The sequence below is a fragment of the Abramis brama genome (genome assembly GCF_963993115.1).
Source record: "Abramis brama genome assembly, chromosome: 11".
NCBI classification, from domain to species: Eukaryota; Metazoa; Chordata; class Actinopteri; order Cypriniformes; family Leuciscidae; genus Abramis; species Abramis brama.
Genome location: NC_139973.1, coordinates 32,730,758 through 32,756,087, shown reverse-complemented (window position 1 = coordinate 32,756,087; position 25,330 = coordinate 32,730,758). Strand labels below are relative to the sequence as shown.

The 25,330-nt window shown below is 36.2% G+C and overlaps 2 protein-coding genes across 2 annotated transcripts; both read left to right on the top strand.

The window, feature by feature from the left end:
• The first annotated feature begins 1,770 nt into the window (after positions 1-1,770).
• Positions 1,771-7,162, top strand: LOC311092521 (cytohesin-interacting protein). The gene is made up of 8 exons (XM_084129303.1): positions 1,771-1,970; positions 2,152-2,192; positions 2,378-2,432; positions 2,593-2,695; positions 2,787-2,877; positions 4,303-4,369; positions 4,602-4,668; positions 6,606-7,162. The coding sequence occupies exons 1-8, from the start codon at positions 1,794-1,796 to the stop codon at positions 6,665-6,667; spliced, it is 663 nt and encodes a 220-aa protein (XP_083985429.1). The 5' UTR covers positions 1,771-1,793; the 3' UTR covers positions 6,668-7,162.
• Positions 7,163-8,597: 1,435 nt separating this feature from the next.
• ermn (ermin) lies at positions 8,598-10,703 on the top strand. The gene is made up of 2 exons (XM_084129304.1): positions 8,598-8,807; positions 9,516-10,703. Exons 1-2 carry the CDS (start codon positions 8,750-8,752, stop codon positions 9,896-9,898), a joined length of 441 nt encoding a protein of 146 aa, XP_083985430.1. The 5' UTR covers positions 8,598-8,749; the 3' UTR covers positions 9,899-10,703.
• Positions 10,704-25,330: the final 14,627 nt, after the last annotated feature.

The window sequence follows — 25,330 nt, the reverse complement described above, 5'->3', positions numbered from 1 at the left end:
CTTCTTCTTCTTCTTCTTCTTCTTCTTTGAGATTTTATTGGCGGTTGACAAACAACAAAATGGCGTATTACCACCACCGACTGGTATGAAGTGTGGATCAAAATGACATTTGTATATCCTCTCCCACAAATTAGTTATTCGAAGATACTGAAAAATAAAACTATAACATTAATTTCCCGAGTTATTTTGTAAAATATCTTTTATTTTTTCTAGATTTTGCATTAGAATCCTTCTTTCAGGCTTGTATTTCTGACAGTATAGCATAACATGTTCCACAGTTTCTTCTTGCCCACAAAATTCACACCTTCCCGTATCATGTTTACCCATTTTATAAAGTGTAGCCTACTGTTTAGGCTTGTATGTCCAAATCTCGTCCTTGATATTATTATCTCACCTCTCCTATTTTTTCCTGAACTTCTCATCTCTCCCAATTTCCTTTGAATTCTGTAAAACCATCAACCTTTTTTCTCCATATCCCATTGTTTTTGCCACCTTACCTTCAACCTTTCCTTAATAATACTCTTGATTTCATTCTTACTTATACTTACACAAGTTAATGTCATCTTCATGGCTTCTTTTGCTGCCTTATCTGCCATTTCACTTACTTGGATACAATATTTGCGGCCGGGTACGCATAAAAATCACTGTAAGTCCCATCATTTGAATTCTGTATAATGTTTGCTGTATTTCTATTAAAATGTCTGGTCTACTTTCTGAATGACTGTATTGTAAGCTAGCCAATGATGAACTTGAGTCTGAACAAACAACTCTGGAACAGTAAAAGCAACTCCTATCTTATACTCTCTGCGTCTGTGTAGATCTGAACATAACTCATTAATATATGTCTGCACATTACATGAATTACATTCCTTATCCTTGTTTTTCTTTTCTAACAATGTAAAATCTACTGTGGTGTCAGAAAGTAACCAAGGTTTTATTACTGGTAGCGGTATAGATGGACTAACTTTGAACTAATTAACTTTAAGTGTTGCTTTCTGTCCATCCGAAGCTTTTCGTTTTCCTCCTCTCTTTTTCCCAACAGGGCTTTTAAGTGTCTTGTGTTGGATGCTCTTGACTATGGCCTTGTAAATTAGCCCAATAATTCAGTGATAACTGTATCCTTCTCATTTCTAATGACATTTCCCCCATTTCCACCAGTAGTGCTATCAGAGAAACAATCTTCAAAGTGAAAACCATGGTAAAAACACATTACATCACATGTAATATTATTGAGAAGTAGAGATTTGGCTGATATAGAGTTTTTTCATAAACTTTATTATTAAAAAAAAACCTAATTTGTTTGTTTGTTTGTCGACGGCAGTTTAAAACCGTAGTCATTAATTAATAAATTAAGCCGCATTTAGCTATATTAAGTTATTTATTTGAACATTTAAATCTGTTGTTCATGTTTATTAACTCTCTATTTCTGTTTTAATGTATGGAAGATATTATCTGTCAATTTTAAATAAATTATTTAAATAATAAGTGTACGCAAAACGTCCCAAAATTAAAATAAATAAATAAATTCAATTGTTTAGTTTTCAGTTTCAGATTTATCATTTGATTAATGGATTTTAAATTGACCTTGTTAATGCAGCCGTTTAGTTTGTTTTAAACAAGTCGCAAAGGTGATTTTAAACACGATTCTCCATAATTGTGCGCTGACAAACTTACAGTAAATTCAAAAGTTTGTAGTGAAGCCCCGTCCGGGGACTTTACTGTTGTCACGTGACATCCGTTCAGAAGGCGCGTGTAAAAGCCGGAGGAGTCAGGAGTGACGTTCAGAAGCAGAGATGTCAGCAACACACACTCTGAAGATGACAGCGTCTGTTCAATTCATAAGAAAACTGCTGGGGAAAAGCAGCTGCGCGACAAACAACCTGTTGAACACTGGACACAAAACACAGAAGAACACTAGTGATTATAAACAAACAACCAAGAGCAAAGATGAAAAAAGTCATAAAAGAACCGTAAGTGACTACTCATTTTTTATTTATTTTTTTATTTCTCATTGACTTTATTTTTTAAATGTTGATTCTGTGATTCTAATAATTATTTTATAATTGATATTTAATTATATTATTATTATATAAATAATATATTAATCTAGTATCTAAATTAATAATGACCTATTGTGGTGAATTTTTTTAGGTTCTGCAGTCCCAAGACAAGACAACGGAGCAGTGCATACGGTAAAAACAAATATATATATATATATATATATATATATATATATATATATATATATATATATATATATATATAATATATTAACATCTTAAGTAGCCTACACAAATTCAACCCACATGCACAAAAACCGGATTTGGACTTTTTATCTCTGTTTCTTCCTTACTCATGTCTCTCTCTTGGTTAACAGGAAAACTGTTGTTTTAAGAAGAAAAGAAAACGAAACTTTTGGGTTTGACATCCAGGTAACCTTATTACCCACCCACCTTCTATCCCTCTCTCTCTTCTCATCCTTTTTTCTCCATTCATTCAAGCATTACATGCCTGCCTGAGGGCTTATCATCTGTCAGAGGATAATTGGATTTTGGATGATGAATTGATTGGATCTTTATTCCCTGTCCATAGACAGGCAGTGTTGAGAGAAGCATCAGCGCTGAGCAGGATTTAGGCTCGGGTGTGTGTTGGGTGAAGGAGAACAGTCTCGCAGAGAGTAGTGGGTTAATGACAGGTGAGTTATCAAAACACCTGCCCACTTTCTGTCTAGAACCAGTGTCATTCATACTTACTCATTGCTAAAATCTCTTTGTCTCTCATCTCAGGTGATGTTATTATCACAGTCAACAGTGTGTATATTGCTGGATTCACTCAGCAGCAGATCAAGGATCTGGTTCAGACGTCCTCCTTCTTAATGTAAGACTAAACACTATTGACTTTGGTGCAATTTGATATGTTAAACCTTAAATAAAAGTTAAATACACTTTTTTAATGTAAAATTCTGCTGTACTGTGCCAGACTAACTGGGACTAGTCACAGCACTTGCAGCAGGGATATGTTGATACACCAGATTATAAATAATTTTGCCCTATTGCTTCTGTTGCTCTCCTCATTTGGATAAAAGCGTCTGCTAAATGATTAAATGTAATGTACAGTAAAACCTGTTAATCGGTTCACTTAATTAACCTGTGCAGTGTAAAAAAGTATGAATTACCATAATTTATGGTTAAAATCTACATCGATTTAAATTTGATTTAAATAAAGTTGATGTAGGTTTAAGAGATCAGTACATGCACATACCTCTACAGTAATTAAAACATTGTTAAAATAATTGTATGTATGTATAGGTAACACTTTACAATAAGGTTCCTTTATTAAACATTAATAAATGTATTAATTAACATGAACTAACAATGAGCAATACATTTAGTACTGTTTTTGTTAATCTTTGTTAATGTTAGTTAATGAAAAGAAAGCTGTTCATTGTTTGTTCATGTTAGTTCACAGTGCATTACCTAATGTTAACAAGATTTTAATAAAGTATTAGTAAATGTTGAAATTAACATTAACAAAGATGAACAAATGCTGTATAAGTGCAGTTCATTATTAGTTAATGTTAACTAATGTAGTTAACTAATGAACCTTATTGTAAAGTGTTACCTATGTATATATATATATATATATATATGTATATATATATATATATATATATTCATTTATCCTTTGATGTAAAATTATTTGTATATTTTTTATTTAGCTATTGTAGTTTATATTTTATTTAAATAGTTTTACATTAAATTTAACAGGATTTTATTACAATGTTTTTACAATATCACAATATTTGTATTCATTCTGTCACAAAAGCTGCCACTATGATAGGATGTGCGTGAGTGGGTGTATAATGGCACAATCCAAAGCAGTAGTAATTAAATGAATAGTAGAAGTGAAATTGTTATTACTTAAAGTCGGAATGAAACAGAAGTTGTGATAGTCTTTTCTTTCATATTGTGACATATCAGAACGAAACATCAGCACAGAAAAGAAACATTTTAGCCTTCGCACCAGTAAACACTTCATCAGAGAAGAGATGTCAGGAGGGGAAGTTATTTTGATGAAAGATTACAAAGGCACATGAATAAAAATATATATAATATAAAAAATATATTAATATAATACATATTAATAATAAATATTGCAATATTCCATGAAAAAAATTCAAATTTGATTTCATGGTGACTTTAATATACCCTGTGAACAATTTAAAACCTAGTAACCCTAGTTTTCATTGTAAATGCCTCTTGATCTGAATATAATCTTTATGTCTTCTTTTGTGGACTGTAGGATGGAGATTATCAGAGGTGCTACAGAAAAGCAGAGACAATTGCTTGGCAAGCTTCATCTTCTGCAGGTGATTTCCTTCAAAAATATTGAACATTTCTATTGAACAAGTGCATTTTTATAACACTTCATAATCATTCTTGTCCTGACTCTGTTTTGCGTAACTTGCGTATCAATAGTTATTTACAATAATGATGCTGTATTGGGGAACTGTGTGAATCGTGAACAAAGTTGGTTTCCTCTTGCTTAACACTTTTTTTTCTTTCTCTGTGTTTCCCCCTCACATTTACACCACACAACAGCGACAGTTTACAGAGAAACGCGAGGAGCTTCAGACACTCATCACAGAGGAAGTGCGTCTAATTGGAGGTGTGTTAATATGTTTGTTTGTGAGAGATGTGGGCATACACTACCCACAAGAGAAACACATCATTTCCCCATAAAGCCACGGTCTGCCCTCAAGATATCATCAAAAGCATCTGTGTGTGTGCGCTCATGCCATGTGGGGAGTGTGTGTGTGTGCTTATAGAAATTCTACTTTGACAGGAAGATACTTTGCTGACGATTCTTATCACTGTTCTAAAGTGAAACTTCAGTTAGTCTACACTGTGAAAAAATGTTTTGTCAGGTCATTTTAAATGTGTGTTTCATGTGGTAACAACTGCATAGAAGCTTGTTTCTACTGCGGAAAAATAAAATAAAGGCAATTGCGAGTTTCTATTTCACAATTCTGACTTTTTTCTCAGACATGCAAGTTTATGTCTCTCAATTCTGGGAAAAAAATCAAAATTGTGAGATATAAACTTGCAATTGCAAGAAAAAATCTGAACTGCGAGTTTTTATCTTATCTCCGACTTATTTTCTCAGAATTTTGAGATATATACTCGCAGTTTCGAGTTATACAGTTCGAATTGCCAGATATAAATTCTGAGATAAAAAGTCACATTGACCTTTATATATTTTTTTACTCCATGGTGGAAACAAGCTTCCTATCACAGGTTGGCTGTAGCGTAATCTAAAAGACAATGCGTGACAGAATGGACAATAAGTCTTTAATAAACAGAGAGAAATCTTACAAACACAATCCATTTAACATTAACACGAGACTATGAACAGAGGTGAACTGAGGGATAAATACACAGAGGGAAGATAATCAATGGAACAGAGAACAGGTGAGGTACTAATAAGAAACCATGACAACAGATGAGTAACTAGAGCTAAGGCAAACGATGACAAAGAAAACAGGGGCCATTTAGGCCTAGTCCACACGGACACGGGTATTTTTATAACCGGAGTTTTTCCTCCTGCGATTTAAAAAAAAAATCCCGTCCACACATGCTCGGTTTAAAAGAAATCTCCGCCTACATGAAAACGCAAAAACACGTTATCACGCGCTGTCAAGAGCATGCCACACCAGCAGGCGGCGATATAACCCTAATTGTAAAGCCACGTTGGCCAATCAGAAGCCTGAATCAAAAGCAAAAACCCCGGTTTTACTGTCTACACGACAACACTGCAACCGGCGTTTCTGAAAATCCTCACCCTGGCAGGGGTTTTCAAAAATGTTCGGTTTCAGTGACCTGATACTGCGTTTCCGTGTGGACGAACGGCCGAACCGCGTAAAAAAAAGTCACGGTTATAAAAATACCCGTGTCCGTGTGGACAAGGCCTTACACAACACCTTTTTCAACTAAAAACGCAAACATTTTATGTCTCTTTTTTCGCCATTCATTTACATGACAACGGCGTTTTGGGGGCCTGAAAAAACTAACTTTTGAAAACGTGTAAAATGAAAAAGTGCACATTTTTAAAAACGATACCATTATCGTCTCTGTGTAAACTATAAAAATGCATGCATATTATGTATATCATTTGCATGCATATTATGTGTTCAGTCTATAGGTACAGAGTGTTTCTTTACAAAGTGACATTGCCAACTACTGGCCTGGCAGGAGAATACAGCATTTTCAGTCATTTTGCGGATCCGTGTGAACAGGGATCATTTTGACAACATTTACGTTTTTAATAAAAACTTTCGGAATTCAGAATGCCTTCATCAACCGTAATTTTTTAAGGATCAGGTCAGAACTTACAGGAATTACATAAATTAAAAAATATTACTACATACATAGAATAGCATGATTTAGAATAAATAATAATAATTTGTAGGAACACATTAGAAAATGATACTAAATAAAATATTTTCAGTTAAACCATTTTTGTTCATTTTGAGTTATCTTCTTTTATGTTCACACAAACGCTTTAGTGTGCCAGTAGATTAAAACAATGTTTTCCTTTGTTTTCAGGTGCCATGGAGAACATCCAGAAGCCATATGCCCTTACAGAATCTTCTGCTAGCCTTTGCTGACAGTATGGATAGTTTTGTTCCACTTACAATTTAATCAAACACAACCCTAATCAAGGGGGCTGTGGGCTTCACTTGAAAAATGCACGCCTGTGCATTAGAGTAGGGCTGTAAGTAAACACTTAAGTAAAGTAAAGTAGCACCTTCTACTCCTAAACCATTTTAAAGTTACAAGACTTATGGCCATAAGGTAAAAAAGAGACCCTAAGACAGGATCGAAACCATGATATTTAGCATGAAAAGTTAAATATTGATGTATAAGATGGAATTATTTAACTATTTATTGTGCATTTCTGTATTATCTATACTGTATTTGTGTATTTTGCACTATTAAGCAGCAGTCATTTTTATTGTAAATTTATTTAATTTACTGTACTGTTTTATTTATCTAATATATTTTGTCTAAATGTTTTATGTATTCATATACAAAGTGTTTTAATATATTTTTTCATTTTTATATTTATAGAATGCCTCTTTAATAAACTTTTGTAACTGGTGTTTTTTGGTGTAGCACGAGCTGGTTCTTCTTAGGCTGTTTTCCACACACAGTACACTTAATCTTGCTGAATGTGGTTTACATAAGTTGATTTGTCTGCTGTTTGCTTCTGCTGATCATAGGTTTCCCAGATATCATCTCTCTCAGTGGTAAAATACCAGATGCAGTTCTTACTCACCACAAAGATCTTCTGCCTGGCAGGAAATGACACGTCAGTGATGGTTCATTCTTTATCAAAGAAAACAAAAAATAGCTTTCTCATCACTTTTATAAGACTTAACTGAAAGTAGAATGACTGACGGATGCCTCATTCTATTTTCGACCTCTCTGAGACCCCATTTTTGGCTTCTTTAAAGACTTTGTAGAAACCATACAGTTTATGGTACCCATTCCAGTTGACTTCCAGATGAAAAGACAAAAAATACTATGGAAGTCAGGGGCTACCATGACCTGTTTGGTTACTCACATTCTTCAAAATAGCTTTTGTGTTCAGCAGAAGAAAGAAACTAATATAGGTTTGGAATAACATGATGGTGAGTAAATGACAGTTTTAGTTTGAGTGAACTATCCCTTTAAGTGGCCTTTTATTTCTAACATTATATTATTTCCAAGTACAGTTTAATAAAACATGCAAATTCCCATTCAATTCAATTAAGTACACTTTTTCACATGGAAACAATCAGAATGGACAAAAACAATGTAACAAGTTGCAGTCGGACCCAAGTGCAGTTTTATTAAAGATTATCTAGAACAAACAAAACAAGACGATAACTTAAACTAGTCGATAAACATGACCATAAACGTAAAAACATGAACTTGATCTGACAAGACTAGATGCATGAGACTCTCCAACAGCGGTTACGGGGAACAATACTCAACAATAGACAATGGAAACATGAGGGCTATTGATACACAAAGACTAATGACTTAACAAGACACACTTGTGAATAATCAACAAGGAACCAATCAGAACATGACATATGAGACTAGGGAAGCACATGACAAGATCACATGATGGCAAGGGAATCACATGACAAACCAGGAAACCATGACTAAGCTAAATTACAAAATAAAAAAAGACATGAAACATGAACGAACCAAAACCCAAACCAACATGACAAAAAGATTCTGAGGAGGACGACTATTTGGCATCTCAGTGAGGTGTTAGACTGTGGAAAACTAATATCCACCTGTCAGGAAGTGTGTTATCCTTATTTAAGTGTGGTAAACACAACTTTGCAGTAAGAGAACACCAAGAAATCTCCCGTTTTCAAAAAAGCTCAAAATAAAGGGTGCCACTTTTCAAACTGAATGTCCTGTCTCAACCAACGAGCCCATCAATCTCACAATCCCATGCTCAAACCCAGAATTAGAAGCCAAACAACACTTTTTTTCTCTAAACAACGGGGATGAGAATCTCATCAGCTCCGCCACTGAGAATGAGACTGCGTCACCCAATGACAGCAAGATTCCATTGAGTCGTAAAGGGAGGGACACTGACACAGCCATGCACAGACTGCTCGCCACAAGAGACTACTTCTGAGCATCCTTCTCCTTCAGGGTCCACTCTTCTTCCCAAATCCCAGGAAATGGAGTCAGACCCCACTAACAAACCTCACGCAGTACTGCTGAGCCAACAGGAACAAGGTAAGACGCATTATTAGAGTTTTAGAGTTTTAGGTTTTAGAGTTATGTCGATGTGATGAATGGTTTCTGCGTTTGTACTGACAATGCAAATCTTCTCCATTGACTGTTCACTGGTTTTGAAAGGTACAAGTTCACTTTTCACATTCAGGTGGTTCGGTTTACTTGTTCGAAGTGCATAAGTTGTTTTATGTTGAGGAAAAACTAGTTTTGATAAGGTATTTCTAAGATAAATTTCATAACTACAAAGAGAACGGCAATAATACTTTCAAAATGTAATTTGAAAGATGTCTAGACATGGTTACTTGAGATGTTTTGCTGTATTGATGTAACATCATGGCACGATTTCCTAATTCTTTAATATTATGTAAGGCCTCTTATTGTTGGAAGAATTGTGTACTCGCAGTTCTCATTCCAGCAGTTGGTCGCTTTGTTTAGTCAAATCAAATTAAAATTCCTCAAAACAACTTTGCATCTTTTGCCAAGTCTCTTTACCAGAATTCCTTTCCTAATTTGGACATGACAAACCATTGCGATAAATGAAAAGACACTGATTGTCAGTTGAATACCAACATTGGGTGATTTGGTGAAATTACAGCACAAGAAAAACTGTACTAATTATCATACAAACTGATCTATGTTACATCTGAGAACTGGAATTCAAATAGAAGAGTTGTGTGTCTTTTCCTTTATCAACTGCTGCAATCACAGGACAGGAAGTGACATCAATGGAGCAGAACGCCAAGGACACATTTGAAGCTGATAAAGAGCAAATGAATGGTCAAACCGAAGAAGTACCTCAAGAGACGACGACATCTGAAGAGCCGGCGAATATAAGAGAGAATAAGAAAGAAGAGGAAATAAGTGTGAATAAAGCAGATGTGAATGAAGGGGGGGAAACGAAGGAAGAAGAGGAAGAAAGCGAGGAAGAGGAGCCTGATGTCCAGCCTTCGGTTGAGATGTCAGGCCAAGAGTACGAGAAGGATAAAAACAACCGGCCTGTTTGCAGGTACAACACTGTCTGCTACAGGAAGATTAAGAAAGGAAACACAATGCAGAGAATAGATGAGTTTGAGTCCATTCTGAATGTATAACAGTGGTGAATGTCGTCAGAGACATGCGTAGGAACTGAGTGCCGTCATCATGTATGTTTTCATGTGGTTGTTAAACTTCTTCATAGTTAAAAGACATAACATGAACAGTATTTTATGACAGTTTATTTTCGGTTTCTTTGTAGAAATCAGTAGTCACCTTTAAAGCATAAAGAAAGCAGACTCGTCTCTGATCAAGTTTAAGTAAACCCTCATCTGGCAGTGAGCCGGAAAAACATTTATTTGTCTGCAAATTAGATTTTTCATTCATGAATGCTCCTCCAAATAACATGCGGTCTCTCTGACTGATGCAGGCCTGATCTATATTGTGTAAGTATGTGAACTCAACATGAATGAATTACTGGAAGAGCTTGTAGTTACAGTAAAGCAGTATGGAGGACATTATTGTATTTCTGTTTAAAATGTCAAAAATGCTTTTTGAACTCTAATGTAAACTTTCTAATGTTGTGATTATGGATATAGCTTTGTAAATGGTGCTCCCACCTTTTAAAATACAACACATAATAGTCATTTCAGCATTTGATCATTTCCCTATTTAGATCTGTATATGTAATACATGCATGTAAGCAATCTGTGATTATATTTTTGGACAAATAGTTTTCATTGTTTTCTATGATGTTACTGGATATCTACCATAACTGTAAAAAAAAAAAGTTGCTGCCTTAAATCTTTAAGTACAATCAACTTATATGGATGTTTAAGTCAAATCCACTTAAATTACATTAAACTAACTTAAAAAAATGAGTTGAATCTTGTATAACTTTTACAAGCCCCCCCCCCCCCCCCCCCCCCAAAAAAAAGTTGTTTGTAAAAACAAGCAATGTAAAAACATATGTTGTCATAACTTATTGATCATATCATTTTTTTCGAAACTGCATTGCATGTAATCTGTTCAAATTAAGTCTCTCTTTCTCTCTGACTGCACAAAACTGCAAAATATGTTTTTGTCCAATTGAGTTTGAATTAAAAAATCTGTGCAATAATTGGCTTGAGAATTGAGATATTAAATTTGAATGTATTTATATAATATAATATAATATAATATAATATAATATAATATAATATAATATAATATAATATAATATAATATAATATAATATAATATAATATAATATAATATAATATAATATAATATAATATTTCTTATCCACTAGATGGCAACATTGTTTTGTCTTGTTATAAAGGTAAGGACAGAGGTTTGCATGACCTGCCTCGAATGACCTGGAATTTTGAACATTATATGTGATGTCTAAGTAAAATCCTGATTGTTTTGGGTCCTGATATGCATATTTGTATAAATGAATTGAAACATTCATCAACTAAAGAAAATACACGGTCATGTATTACTTCTAACAAATAATCTCGACAACCCTTCATAAACCAATCTAATATACAACCACAATAAAATGACAACCTAATAAAATCAAACTTCGACCAGCTCAATTAGCATGAAGAAAGGAGACCAACAAATTGTTTACCTTTATTTAACTAATCATTTTTATGTGCCATCTAATGTAAGTATAATCAATGTAATGAGATATTTACTGCAGTGATTAGTTTCATTTGGGTGTTTATGACCCGACGGACTCTTTTATTTATGTCTGTGTGTTTCTGGCCCCTCTCTAATTGCTCATTGGGAGTCTGTGTGGGTTTGGTGTTGTTTCTTCTGTTAGCTCTATAAATGCTTGAACTTTACAATACAAATCTCAGTAATTGCTTTTTATTTGAAGGCAGTTTATGAATATCACCTCCATTCCTCCAAGCACATAACCTGCTGCTGCCTGATCGTAATGTATTACAGGTTACTTTAATGTTTTCAGAATTCTGCTGTAGGTTTATTTAGGCAAAACAAGACAGGGCTTTTGGCCTGGCTTGTTTAAGTCAGGTCCGGGCCTCATTTGAATGTTGACAAATGTCATGCTGCCATGGCAACGGGAGGTTTGTGACTGTTGTGGTGCACCGTCCCTGGGCTGGGGGTCGGAAGGCACTTCCTGGGCAACACACGTCCCCTGTGGTTTAGGGTCGTAATTGACCTTTCCTGACAGAGCGGTGGGGCTTTTCATTCTCCCTCGCTCCATCACTTTTCTACTGTTTCCTCTTTCTTTCTTTCTGTTTTTGTCGCTCTCACTCTTTCTGTCCCCCCAGAAAGCAGGTTGCATCACGGAGGGCTGAAATGCCACTCTTGGCCCGGGGCTTTTACGCAGCTCTTTCTGACTTCCTCTGGCTCTCTTTGCCTGTTTGAGGCATGTTTACGCAATAACGACCATGTGCTTGTCTGCTAGTTTTGGAGGTACTGGAGGTTGTTTTTTTTAATCAACTTTCCTCCTTTTTGAAGGAAAATAAAATATTAGACCGGTTTCAGTCCGGAATCTGCTCTTTTGAAAGCGTTAAATGATCTGTTACTAAATGTTGATGCAGGTAAATGTGTCGTTCTGGTTCTTTTGGACCTTAGTTCAGCCTTCGACACAATTGATCATTCAATTCTTTTTGAAACATTGTGAGCAGTATGTTGGCATTAGAGGATCAGCTTTAAATAGGTTTTCATCCTATCTTAAGTAGAGACATTTTTCAGCATTGAAAACTTCTCCTCCTCCTTATCTCCAGCTTGTACGTGTGGTGTGCCACAGGGTTCTGTTTTAGGCCCTGTTTTGTTCTCCCATTAGTCAATATTTTTCGTCTGAACGTACCAATATTCTTTCTGAAAGTCATGGCCAGCACTGTATGTTCTCAAGCAAGAAATGACTCATTTTTGACTCAACACTCAAATTTACACAAATAAATTCAGTTGTTAAATCAGCTTTTTTTCAGCTTAGGGCAATTGCCAAAATGAAATCTTTCTTTCCATTCAAAGACTTAAAAATTGTTCATCGAGACTGGACTATTGCAATTCATTCTATTTAGGGGTATCTCAATCTGGTCCAAAATACGGCTAGACTTTTAACGGGTACTAGAAAGAGGGAAAGTATTACACGTATTAACTAGTTTGCATTGGCTCCCCGTTGAGTATCGAATCCAGTTAAAGACTTTATTATTTGTATGTAGGTCCTTGAATGGATTGGCACCACATTATTTATCTGATCTCCTTTCTTTTCATCAGACCAATAGGTCTTTACCTGTTTCTGTCTGTCCTCTTCTAGGTTTTTAAAATCTTCGCTAATGACGCATATTTTTACATTGGCTTATGGGTTAGAGTAATGAGATCCGGTATGATCATATTATTGGGATTATTTGTATTGTTTGTTGCTATGTGTAATTTTTATTACTGTTGTATATTTGTGATTGTCTTGTTTTGTGTTATCTGTTTTTATTGCTATTACTCTATTTACTTGCTTGCAACACATTGGTTGGCCTTGCCTTCATTAAATGTGCAATCTAAACTAAACTTTTATTTTACATTGAAGTATGGGTTACAACATATTCTCTCTTAAACAATTTAATATTTGGACAGTGAAGCCACACTAAAATGTATAAATGTTATTGGATTATATAGCATAACAAAGCATCAGTGGCATTGAACACACAGCACAAACACTCTTTACAAGCAAAACATTTAAAAAATGGCTATAGGTTTTGATGCTAAAAATACTGTCCAATGAAAGTAAAAAAATATTTTTTATGGCCACATGAATGGACTTTCTGGTCATGTTTATAGTTATTGTGATCAGGGTTATTATCATTAATGAAAACTAAAACCAAAAAAATACATTTTTTGTTGCTTGAAACATAGCCTACTGTAAACATTAACTGAAACTTATTTTATTTCAGCTAATTGTCAAAGCAAAATTTCTCATAAATATTAATAAAAACTATATACACATTTTTTTAAAACAACTAATAAAATGGCAAAACGCACAACAAAATTACTTACATTTAAAAATATATATATATTAAAATCTAATTAAAAGTATTAACAAAAATTATAATTTTACATAAATGATATAACCCTGATTGTGATGAACTACAAATATGGTTGCTTTGTTAGGATAGTGGTTTACAAGCGGGGGTCCATGGAAAAGACAAGAGAAAAAATAGTTTCTAAATAAATAAATAAATGAGCTAACATTTACAGATTTTGATATTATTTAAATTTGAAAAGATTCATGCTACTTGCTAAAGACAAGTTGGAAATCATATAAAAATGAATCACAAATAATTTTACTATTTTCAGGTTTATATAAAATGTACTAGAAATAATAATATTTCTATTTTAAAAATGTTTATATTGCTTTTTTTTCTCTTTTTTTTTTACACAATTTGACACATATTAAAACAGTATAAATATGATTTTATAAATGAAAATATTTGGGGGGTTCTGTGTTTTTTAATTGTCTGGAAGTGTCCAAATATTTTTGTGGACATTATATTAATGAGATGTGTGTAAAAACAATTCTTACAGTAAAACCGTGCTTCTTATTTCATGTGCAAATGAATCCACAGATGCTGCCATGTTCAACATCTTCGTTCTAAACAGATCTGCGAACGATGTACAGAATAAATGATGATTTGAGAGCGAGAGGTGGCCTCGGAAGCGTGAGTCATCCGTCAGTGTTTGTGTGCTGTGAGAGCGGCCCACTGTGGCCTGACTCTACGGCACACATTCATGAACCCCCTCACGCCATGATTGCTCTACAATGACAGCTTTGTGAAGGATGGAAGAGAGCTGCTGTGGAAAATATTCAAGCCACTGAGAGAAAGAGAGAGACAATGAAAGAGAAAGAAGAGCTATCAAAGTGTTTCGCTCACAAAGCCTGCGAGTGTTCTGGCTCCGTTGGAAACTTTCAGCCGTTCAGTTGAGTTTCAAGGGGGTGAGGGACAAATAGAAAGCTTGCGTCTTGTGGTAAACATGGGGTGGGGTCAGGAGGGGTCATTTTTCTCTGTGCATTCACTGGGTGGGTGTGATGGGTTACTGGAGGCCTGTTCCGCTGTCCATTCTCTCTTCAGGTCAGATCCAGAGACCAGTGGCGTCACAGCGGCTCACAACGGACATGCCATGACAGAACACAGGAACTGATGACGTCTCCGATCCTTTAGGGGGGATTCTACTCATTTCTTTGCATGGTGGGGGGGTTGTATCCTGCACTTGAAAAAACACTATAATTCACAAAACAAAATGGCGGTAAAACCAATCATTTCTGAAAGACTCATATGCCATCTTACTGTAAACTTCACATTGTCACGAGATGATAATAGAAGATTTAAAATAAAATGTAAAAAAATGAAAGAAAAATTCTGTTTAATTTAATTTGTTATTAATAATTGTAATATTTTGTTAAAATAATAATGATAAATTATTCTATTCTATTATTCTTAATATTAAGAATAAGAAAAAGAGGAAAATGCAAGAGACAGACAGACAGAATATATATAAGTATATCTAATATAAAATTGTACCAATATATATATATATATATAAGGTTTGATACAGGTTGTCATAATAAAGATAAATATATAAATATACAAATATTTTAGGAATCTGTCAAAAACTTTGACAGTAAAAAACTTTCAAATTAGAAATGGTATTGTCATTTATTAGGCAAATAACAAGCGAAGTTTCACACCTGTAATTTTGATGATTAAAATATTAAAATAATACTATTACTATACTATAATTATTTAAATAATAATATTTAAACAAAATTGCTTTCATTTTTTCAATGGAGGAGTGTTATTTGCTTTTGGACAAAATCGAAAACCATGATTAGATTAGACCAATACAACAAAAAAAATGTTTTATATGATGTAATGTTCCATACTATTGCAAAGGTGTGAGAAACAAAGATAGAGAGAGATATACATACATATAAAAGAGAGATAGAGCAGGGGGAAGGGAATTAGAAAGGGTGACCCAAGGGTAGTGGAGGTCACAAGAGGTTTTCCTGATGAGTGGTCCTTTGGGGTCTCTGTTTGCTTTGAGTGACAGGCATCCATTGTGATGCCTGTGAACTGGTGCACTCTGGTTTATATCCATTCTTATCACCAAACCAGGGACGGTCTGAAGAGATGGTTGCCCGCAATGCACAGAATGAGGATGGCTTCCCACCACAAATGACCACGAGCCGTTTGTCTCCATCCAGGAGGGAGAGGTTGAGCGGAGAGGAAGTGCGATTGTACTGGCCACACAATGCACAGGTGTTTGATAACTGGCCAGACGTGGGGGCTGGGAAGAGTTTATGCAGGGAGCAAGTCGGGTTTCCCAAAGGACGGCATTTTAATTTCTAATTCATTAATCTCCCCCGTGCAGCCATCCTGCTTTATGGAAAACGAAAGACCAGTATAAGATTCACCTGACTGGCTCAAGTCAAGGTCACATGGTATGAAATCAAAGATATACTATGAAGCCTCATTCTCAGTTTATAGAGAGAGAGAGAGAGAGAGAGGGCGTGAGACCAAATGTCCTCACAAAAATAGTCAAGTCTATAATCAGTCTGCATGTGGGAGATTGCTATAAACATACAAAATAATATCGATGAAATGAAACCATGAAAGCAGGAATGCAGGCGCTCGAAAATTTTGCTAGCTAAGCTACAAAAGAACTCTTGAATCTTTTTCATGTGTGATAAGGTGTGTTTTGTTCAAAATGCTCCACAAAAAGGTATAGAAACTTTATATTGCCATTTACAGTAGCCTAATGCTGAGGAAATAAAGTTATAATATAACATTATCCGTCAAGTAAAGTCAAACACCTCTAAAAGGACTATAAAATAAAACAGTGTGTTTATCCTAATCACTTTAGTGAATGATGTTTTATTAAAGTCCCCCTGTAGTCAATAATTTTATCCCTTAAAACTCATATTTGATCACCAAAATGACACATTTAAAAAAAATATCTTCATGTCTTAAAATAGCTCGAATGTATCTCTACACCTTTGCCTCATTTAGTATATGCGGTTCTATGAATATGCAAATTAGCACCGCCTCCACTCACTCACACCAGCTCAAAGATCCACTGGTGGATGATCACACTTTGATGTAATTGTTTACAAGGTAGTTTGTGACGTCAGAAACACCAGCGATTTCAAACCGTGTTTTTGAGTCTGAGGCCCCGTTCACATACTGCGTTTTAGTTTAGAAACGGAGAATTAAAACGAATACGATCTCCGTCCACACCAGCGTTTTAGCTGCGTATTAGAATTGATCTCCGTCCACATTAAAACGACTGAAAATGCGGATCACGTGACCATTCACCAACACTGGGCATGCGCGTGCCGGTGTAAACACAACTTCATTGATAAAATTATCCCACCATGCGCTGGTTCTTCCCGGGTTAACCCAAAACCGACGCTCCATGTACGGCCGATACCGCCGCTGCACACGGGAATTGTCACAGATCGCTCGAATAATAGCTTGCCTCCGGCGCATGTAGGCAGTTATAGCATTGTAAAATGCAGAATTTACTTGCACAACAGCTGCTAGCAAAGATATACGCCATGACTGATGACACCCAATCATAGAGCCGAGCGTGAGCCTCTACTACGTCATCGTTTCGAAAGTCCTCCATGTTGACCCGTCCAGACTAAAACGCCCTCCGGAGATTCAAAACGAAAAACGGGTCGGCAGCGTTTCTAAACTTCTCCGTTTTGGGTCTCCGTTTTTGCCGTTTTAGTGTGGATGGGAGGTGTAAACGTAGCAAATGGTCTCCGTTTTTAAACGAAAACGCAGTAGTGTGGACGGGGCCTGGTTCACTGCAGTTTTAAGGAGAAAATACTCAACAATTAGCCTGGTAATACCAAACTCTGCTACTTCGCTTTGCTTCGTAGACAGAGTCTGGAAGGGCATAATTGAAAAGCGTTTTCTTTCTCGCAGGGGGGCGCTTGTCTGAAGTTTAAAATCATTGGTTACCCGTAAGCCAATCACATAACGTTTGGTTATGACGTGTGTTATGCGCAGGCTCAGCCGCATCTAACTTCCACTGTAAACACATGTATGATGCGAAAACAAAACCATCGAGCGGAATACCGGAGTGAACATGGCTGTGAACGACTTTTGCAGATTATGTGAAGTAAATCTACGCATCCACGGTACAATCAGCCAAGGGCGTAGATTTGGTTTGAACATTGGGGGGGTTGAAGTTTGGGTATGCCTCCTGATATTGTGATCATGGTATAAATATTGGGGGGGTTGTAATGCATAGAATTAAATATTGGGGGGGTTATCTCCCCCCCATCCCCCCCACAAACTACGCCCCTGCAATCAGCATCTACGTCACGGCTCTCAGCCCGCCCTCTGTTCGTTGATTGGCCGGCTGTTTTGAGGCCGGAGGAAAACGGGTAGATAGGTCGCTATCTCAGATTGAGTACAGAAGCGAACTGAAATTGAGCGGAAGTACGAAGTCTGACGTAGTCAGGCTACTCAACAATGGTGTTGACTTATGAATTTGCACATGGTTTGTCTTAAAGCACATTAAAAACACCACATAGACATGTAAACAACATTAAAAGCTTGATTTTCACCACAGGGGGACTTCAACAAAGTTCGGGAGGAGCACGTTTAGAAAATCTACCCGATCAGCGTGAGAGAAAGTTAAATATAGAGCCGACTTACCTCTGTTTCTAGACAGTTTTTCCAGCATTCCTCCTCCACACCAACTGCTCACTCTTGATTATTCCTATCTCAGCCAGTGATATCTGGGTTCGGGCCAAATTCATAGATCGGAACCCTCTCCTCAGACAGCACGCAAAATACGCATATTTTATACTATATCTGATATAAGTGTTAACTCGTGAATTTACTTTGGAACAGCTCCAATTGAATGGCTGCATTGGAATATGCCCACATGTAGGTCTAGTAGGTGAAAAACAGTAGGCCTGTGTGAAAAGAGTGTGAGTGTGTCCCTCAGTACTTTTCGTTATGTAAAGGCCCATTCACACCAAGAAAAAAAACTATAAATATAGCTATAACAATCACTATATTAGTGTTCACCAGTGGCGTCAATTCACCAAAAGTTGGGAATATGGCTGCATTCTCTAGCGCTGATCGGGTAGATTTTCTAAACGTGCTCCTCCCGAACTTTGTTGAGACTCTGTCAGACTCTGATAACGTCGTCCAATCTTACTCCTTAAACGTGACAGTCATGAAGCTACTTCACACCACATTTTCCAGCACTTCAAAGCTCAAAAGTCTAAATATATTATCCAATTTAAATGTTATTTTTAATGTAAACTTTTTTGTTTTGTTCATCCTTCAAAGATCAATGCTGAAGCTGCGGCTGAAATCGGTCACTTGTTCACACATTTACTATTTTCGACATGGTGAATGGAATATAGTGCACTGTAGGGGATAGGGAGTGATTCAAATATGCTTTCCATTGGGGTGAATAAGTTTGAATTCACGTTAGTGTCACGCGAACTGCCGCAGCGCGCATACAGTCTGCTCTGGTCCAGAGACACGACAGCACAGAGCGGATCATATGCAAGAGTTGGACCCATTTCTGCACAGAACGCTAGATATTAAAGCAAAATGGAGGATGAGGAGAAACGGTTAGAGATTAGTAGGAAACTGCGGCTTTACCGAGCTCAACGGCTCTGGCCGAGCTGTGATATAAACGAAACACTATTGGCTATTTTGAAAAGGGGGAGGAGCTGTTTGTTAAGTCCTGCCCTGTCTTCCTGTTTCAGTGGAAATTACGTCATCACAATTCAAGGCACTTTAGTGGCCCTTTAAAGCAAGACTGATACTGATTGGCTTATGGATTCTGTTCATCAGCTGGAAAAATTCTCTCTGAAAGTGATTCAAACGATATCTTTCCTCTGTGCTTTTATTATCGTTATAGTTGTGGTTTGGACTCTGCTATTCTTTTAAATTTGGAATGATTTTTATAGTCCCTATGAAATCAAAATGGGTAAAATGTTTTTTTTTTTTTTAAATACACGTGCCCTCATAATCTTTAATCAAAATAACTTCCCCTCCCCTTTGCAGTAGGCTCGTTTCCATTACAGATTTGCGCAAAACTTTTGCGATTTTTTTCAAAATGTCGGCAAAAAACTATTGCGATATGACGGCGTTTCCATTAACCGATGTTATGCGACTAAAACTTCATTTTTTCCTCTCGCAATAAGTCATTCCAAAAATCATGGCAACGGACGTTGGTAGGTTTCTGTATCCCAGCCACAATGGCCATTATTATTAATAGAAGGAGACGTATGTGTTATCCAATCATTAATGGCAAGGAAAGACCCTTATACTTGAGAGCGGCACATATGAGGTGTTTCTGGGTGTTTCTCCCTCATATCTGCTTCGAGGTCTTGATTGTGCCATTACTTTGAGGTTTAGAATCCAGTATTCCTGTAATTCTTTTGTCTTTTGTGAATTTAATAAAGAACGTATTCTGTCCAAACATACCGCGTCATATACGTCAGGTGACCTGTAAATGTGCAAAAACTGTTTCCATTGCAGTTTTGCAAAATATTTCTTTTTCGCATTGCCTGAAAAATCACCTCATGCGAGCGCGAAAACTTTTTTGCGATAAATGGGAGTTTTTGCGAAATTTACGTGTTTCCATTGGGCGTATTTTCAATTCGCAATTTCAATTTGCGCAATTTGAAGGGTAATGGAAACATGGCTAGTGACTTCTCTTCTCTTTTCTAATGACATGTCCACTGTCATGAGGGAGGGACAACCTTTCACTCACATGACATCACAGCAAATAATCAACTACAATGATTAGATCAATTCCTGGTGGACAAAATTGAGTCCCGTCCTACATTTTTTCTTATTCGAGGTGCTGTTTCATTCAGTACGTCACAATAGGGAAGAAAAGACTATCGCAACTTCGAAAAACGAAATCTTTATCGTTCTAGTTATCGTCCTCGGTGTGAATGTCCCTTGCCCTTTGTCTTTCAGCCTAAATGGTTCCCAAGAGTACAGATTCTCTCTCTTTTTCGCACACAATTGTTATATTATCCACACCTTTGTGGGTGTATAATAATTCCTATTTGGGATAGAAATCATGACAATATTCCAGTGGTGTTCCCACTGCTGTCTGAGGGACTGTAGACTATTGCCTGGAGGCAGAGAAATGGTCAGTGAAAATGGTAACAAAAGAGACGCTAAAACACAGAGAGCCTACTGTTTATAGTCACTTTCCCCACACACGGAGAAACAAACTAAACAAGAGAGACTCAGGAGACAGACAAAAGAATCAGCTCAAGGAATGGTGGGAATTTTATTCTGCTGAAGACTTGAAGGATGGGAATAGCGATTTCTCATGCATGTGCTAAAAGAATGAAGCAGCAATTATTAAACGATTAAATCCGACTGTGGGGGTCCACCTCACGTGAGGGCCCACTGGTCCACCGTGCTGCTGCTGGATTCAGTGTTTCTTCATTCATACACACTTCTTTGTAACTTCTCTGTTCTATCTGCTCCCGGACGATTCAACCTCACATCACAAAAGCAATCTGATCATCATCAAATCAAGCGTTAATCATTACTTCACCATCCACCTTGCTGTTTTCATAATTTTGGCTGACGGGCGAACCCGACGAGTGATCCGGTCCAGGATTACAGATGACTCTCAGTTGATTGGGAACTGTACTTCAATGGTCAATGTTCCACTCTTAAGATAAATCCCACCATTCCCTCTGCATCATTCGTCTCACATTCTCTAATTAGTTTTCGATGTGCTAGAAGAAGATGGATTATCATAAAATATCTCCCCTCAAAAATTACAATATGATTTAAATTAAACAAGCCTCCGTCTTTGACAAAGAGAAAAGATTCATGTTAGACTCTGTATTTTCTCAATGTGCTGCAATATAAATAACATTTGATCCTAACATTTCGACATTCGTTAATTTGGTGATTGTATATATTGTTGTAGATTTTTTGGTGATGTTGATGTTTTATTTTATATTATTACATTACAACCTCATTGATAGAATTGTAAAAAATTATCTCTGTGGCAAGACAGGTATCTTGTTTGAGCATCTACATACTGATTAGAACTGATTTTGGAGACTTGCACCTATTTCTCAGTTCCAGTCCGATGTAAACCTGGGTCCTGACCACAGTTTCAGTAATGACCCATTGTCTGCTGCTCTGGGACGGTGGGTGGCATCATCTCTTCAGCAGCCTCAGCTGGGTACTAATGGTATTTGGCACTTTTTGGCCCTGCAGATTTTTAGAAAATAAAGTCTCCTAAAATACTGTAACATGACTGTTTCAATAAAGACAGGGCATTGGATTCAGATGCAGTTTGACCTTTACTAAACAAAACAAAAGAAACACTGCAGAGAACAACTTGAAACCAGGCAAGATAATCCAAACATGAGAACAACAGGAACTAAAACAAATGCGCACAGTACATCCAAATAGGACAATACCAGACTGGGATCTGCGTCCGAAATCGCATACTTTCTGGAATAGGTACGTATTTTGAATAAGTTATTACTTCACAACTGCTTAAATAGTATGAATGTAATCCGGACATACTACATTTGCCATGTTGTCATTATCATGTGACCTACCAGTGTCAGTTACGTCGTTTATAAACCCGTGGCCTCATGGGATAGTAAAGTGTCCATTGTATGCACACTTTAGAGTCTCGCCAGAAGAAGCAGGTCATTCGGGTACTTCCTACTCTTTTATGAGTACTGTGAATTCAGACATACTTCTTTTGTCACATGCTGTTTTCGCCTACTATATAGTAGGGAAGTATGCAATTTCATATGCCGCCTGGGGTTTAAATACTGGTAAATGAGGGCTGAGGAACAACAGATAAGAACTAATCAGGGTAACTATGGAGACTAAACAAGGGACAAAGCAAACAGGAACTGAACACAGGAAGAGAACAGAAACAATAGGAACAGAAAAACACTTCAACATAAAAGTCCTTAAACACAAAGACAGGGGAATACAGACTGGAATCATGAAACACTTTTCACACTCTCAATAGGTCATTTAATTTGTCCTCTAACAACAAACATCAAAGAATTAAATAATATTGTAATACTTTCTGCATGATTAGAAACCATGATTAGAAATGACACAAAAAATCTTCATTTTAAACTTTTTCTTAATTTTTCTTGGGTTCATTAAGTACACTAACTGTAAAATATATTGTGTTGGAAATGACGATACAGCTAAATATTTCAGGGGAAAAAATGACATATTTTAAAAATGATGATAATTTTTACACAAAATAAAAAAGGAGATCAGATAATTAAATATAATTACTTAGGTTCATTTCACTCTTTGTTTAGATTTTTGAATGTAATCATGCACGTTTTTATAAAGAATTTTTATAATCTATACATAAAAGCCATTTGTGAGGTAAGATGAAAATTAAAAAATGATTAAGGCACGATGAATTTTCCAATTGTTGTCAAGAAGAAACACCAACTTACAGATTGTTACTCACCTTTAATTTTATCCCTTTTTCCTGTTTTATATGTATATTTATTTATGTTTTTGTGTAACTTTTCATAGGAGCACTTTGATATCACTTTCAATATGTATTGCTACCATACAAAGAAATAAAATGCAGTTTAATTCACAACGTTTTCCTTCCCAAATTTTCTTAGTGCACTAGCCTTCCTCCTCGATTTCTTTGTCAGTTTTAGGGGACTATTTGTTTGCCGCTGCCCGTGATTGTTAAGGATGTGGTATTTACCATATTTACACACAACAGCACTCATCTCTGCTCGGGCCTCTGGGTGGCATTTAAACCCCTCGGTCCTTCAGTATTAAATCGTCCTCTGTCCTTCATGAAGGACCTGAGGGACGGACCCATCCTGGACCTCTCATTTCTCTGTCATTTTCCTCTTAATTACTTCATACATCCCTGTTTGTAATATCCACCGTGTCCTCTGTTCTGCAAAAAGTGCAGTTTGTTAGGAAGTCGCTATTAGGATTTCTTACACCATATAATAACAAGGAGTTTACTGAACCTATACCACTTGTTGTCTCCTCATCACATGATACACATGGCCAGACATCTTCATGATAATAACTCATCTCTTTTATAAGAGATCATTGGATGACTCAGATTAATCATCTTTAACACCAAGAAGCCATTTTTTTGTCATTTTTTGTTCATAAAACAGTGTGATCAGAATTGTTACAATAGAACTTTGAACTCGGAGAACATGTGAAGTGATGCATGTGGTGTGGGGAGTTTTGTTTTAATGTCGTTGTTAGCAACGGCTTGATAAAAACCCTTCATCCAGCATGTTTTGAGCAATAATCAAAAGCCGGTGAGAGAAAACAGGTGTAATAATTCTCTTAAATGTGTGTATTTGAAGGTTGCTATGGCAGCTACAGCTAACAGTCTTTTGTGCTCATAATTTTCTATAAAAGCACAGCCTAACAATTCTGGACTGAGGGGTAATTATTAAATGAATGAATGAATGACATGTATGGTTTAGTTAAAATATATGCCGTGTATAATTAGACATAATCAAAATATTTTATGTATTATTGTAGTATATTTTATGTGCTGTATGTGACGTTATAAAGGTGAAATTAATGTTAGTTTTACCTATTATTATTATTTATCAAATATAAAACATAAAAAAGGGAAAAAAGTCGGCACACCACTAAAACATTAAATATATTTTTTTTATTAAAAAAATAAATTGGGGGTTTGCTGGTAAACCCTATATTATGGGAAAAAAATGTCCCCAGAAAGATGGCAATATCCGAAATCCTTGTCGGGACATTTTTGGTCCTCATGAGGAAACCACCTTATAAATATTTTTTTTTTTTAATGTAAAAATGCTGAAAGTTTTCTGTGATGGGTAGTTTAGGGGTAGGGTTATTTATGTAAGGGGATAAAATATACAGTTGGTCCAGTATAAAAATCATTATGTCTATGGAAAGTCCCCATAAAACATGAAAACACAATGTGTGTGTGTGTGAGACAGAGAGAGAGAGAGAGAGAGAGAGAGAGAGAGAGAGAGAGAGAGAGAGAGAGAGAGAGAGAGCACGCACACTTTAATTGGCCTTATGGGGGAGGTGATCTTGCACAGAGATCAGGTTAATGAGGATGTTAATATAGATGTAATGGACATTTCCCACAGGAAACAATGTGCTGTTGTTCTGGACATGAAAATTAAGGCATTGTGGGATTGTGGACGAGTCAATTAAAAGAATTTGAAACTGTACTTACTTTCCCACATAATAAAAATGTGTCAATCATTTTCATCAGTTTGGCACGAACTTTTAGCGATTTAATATGCGTTTTCACATCATTTTATTTCAGTCAAAACTGTAAAATTAGAAAGACGTACTGCATTAAACATTTAAAGTAAAAAAAAACTTTGCCACTGAAAGCATAGAGGCTATTAACAAGTGTGCTCAAGAGCTGTTATCACAAGGATGAGAGATCTATTAGCAAGAGCTTGTTTGTGTAGATGCAGCTTTTCATTTGAAAGTGAAGACTGAGCAGCGCTAGATGGAAATGGATCAGGCAGGGTA

Coding starts and splice junctions, on each gene's coding strand:
- LOC311092521 (XM_084129303.1), top strand. CDS start 1,794: ATGTCAGCAACACACACTCTGAAGATGACAGCGTCTGTTCAATTCATA. Junction 2,878..4,302: donor CAGACGTCCTCCTTCTTAAT/GTAAGACTAAAC, acceptor TGTGGACTGTAG/GATGGAGATTATCAGAGGTG. Junction 4,370..4,601: donor GCAAGCTTCATCTTCTGCAG/GTGATTTCCTTC, acceptor ACCACACAACAG/CGACAGTTTACAGAGAAACG.
- ermn (XM_084129304.1), top strand. CDS start 8,750: ATGGAGTCAGACCCCACTAACAAACCTCACGCAGTACTGCTGAGCCAA. Junction 8,808..9,515: donor GCTGAGCCAACAGGAACAAG/GTAAGACGCATT, acceptor CTGCAATCACAG/GACAGGAAGTGACATCAATG.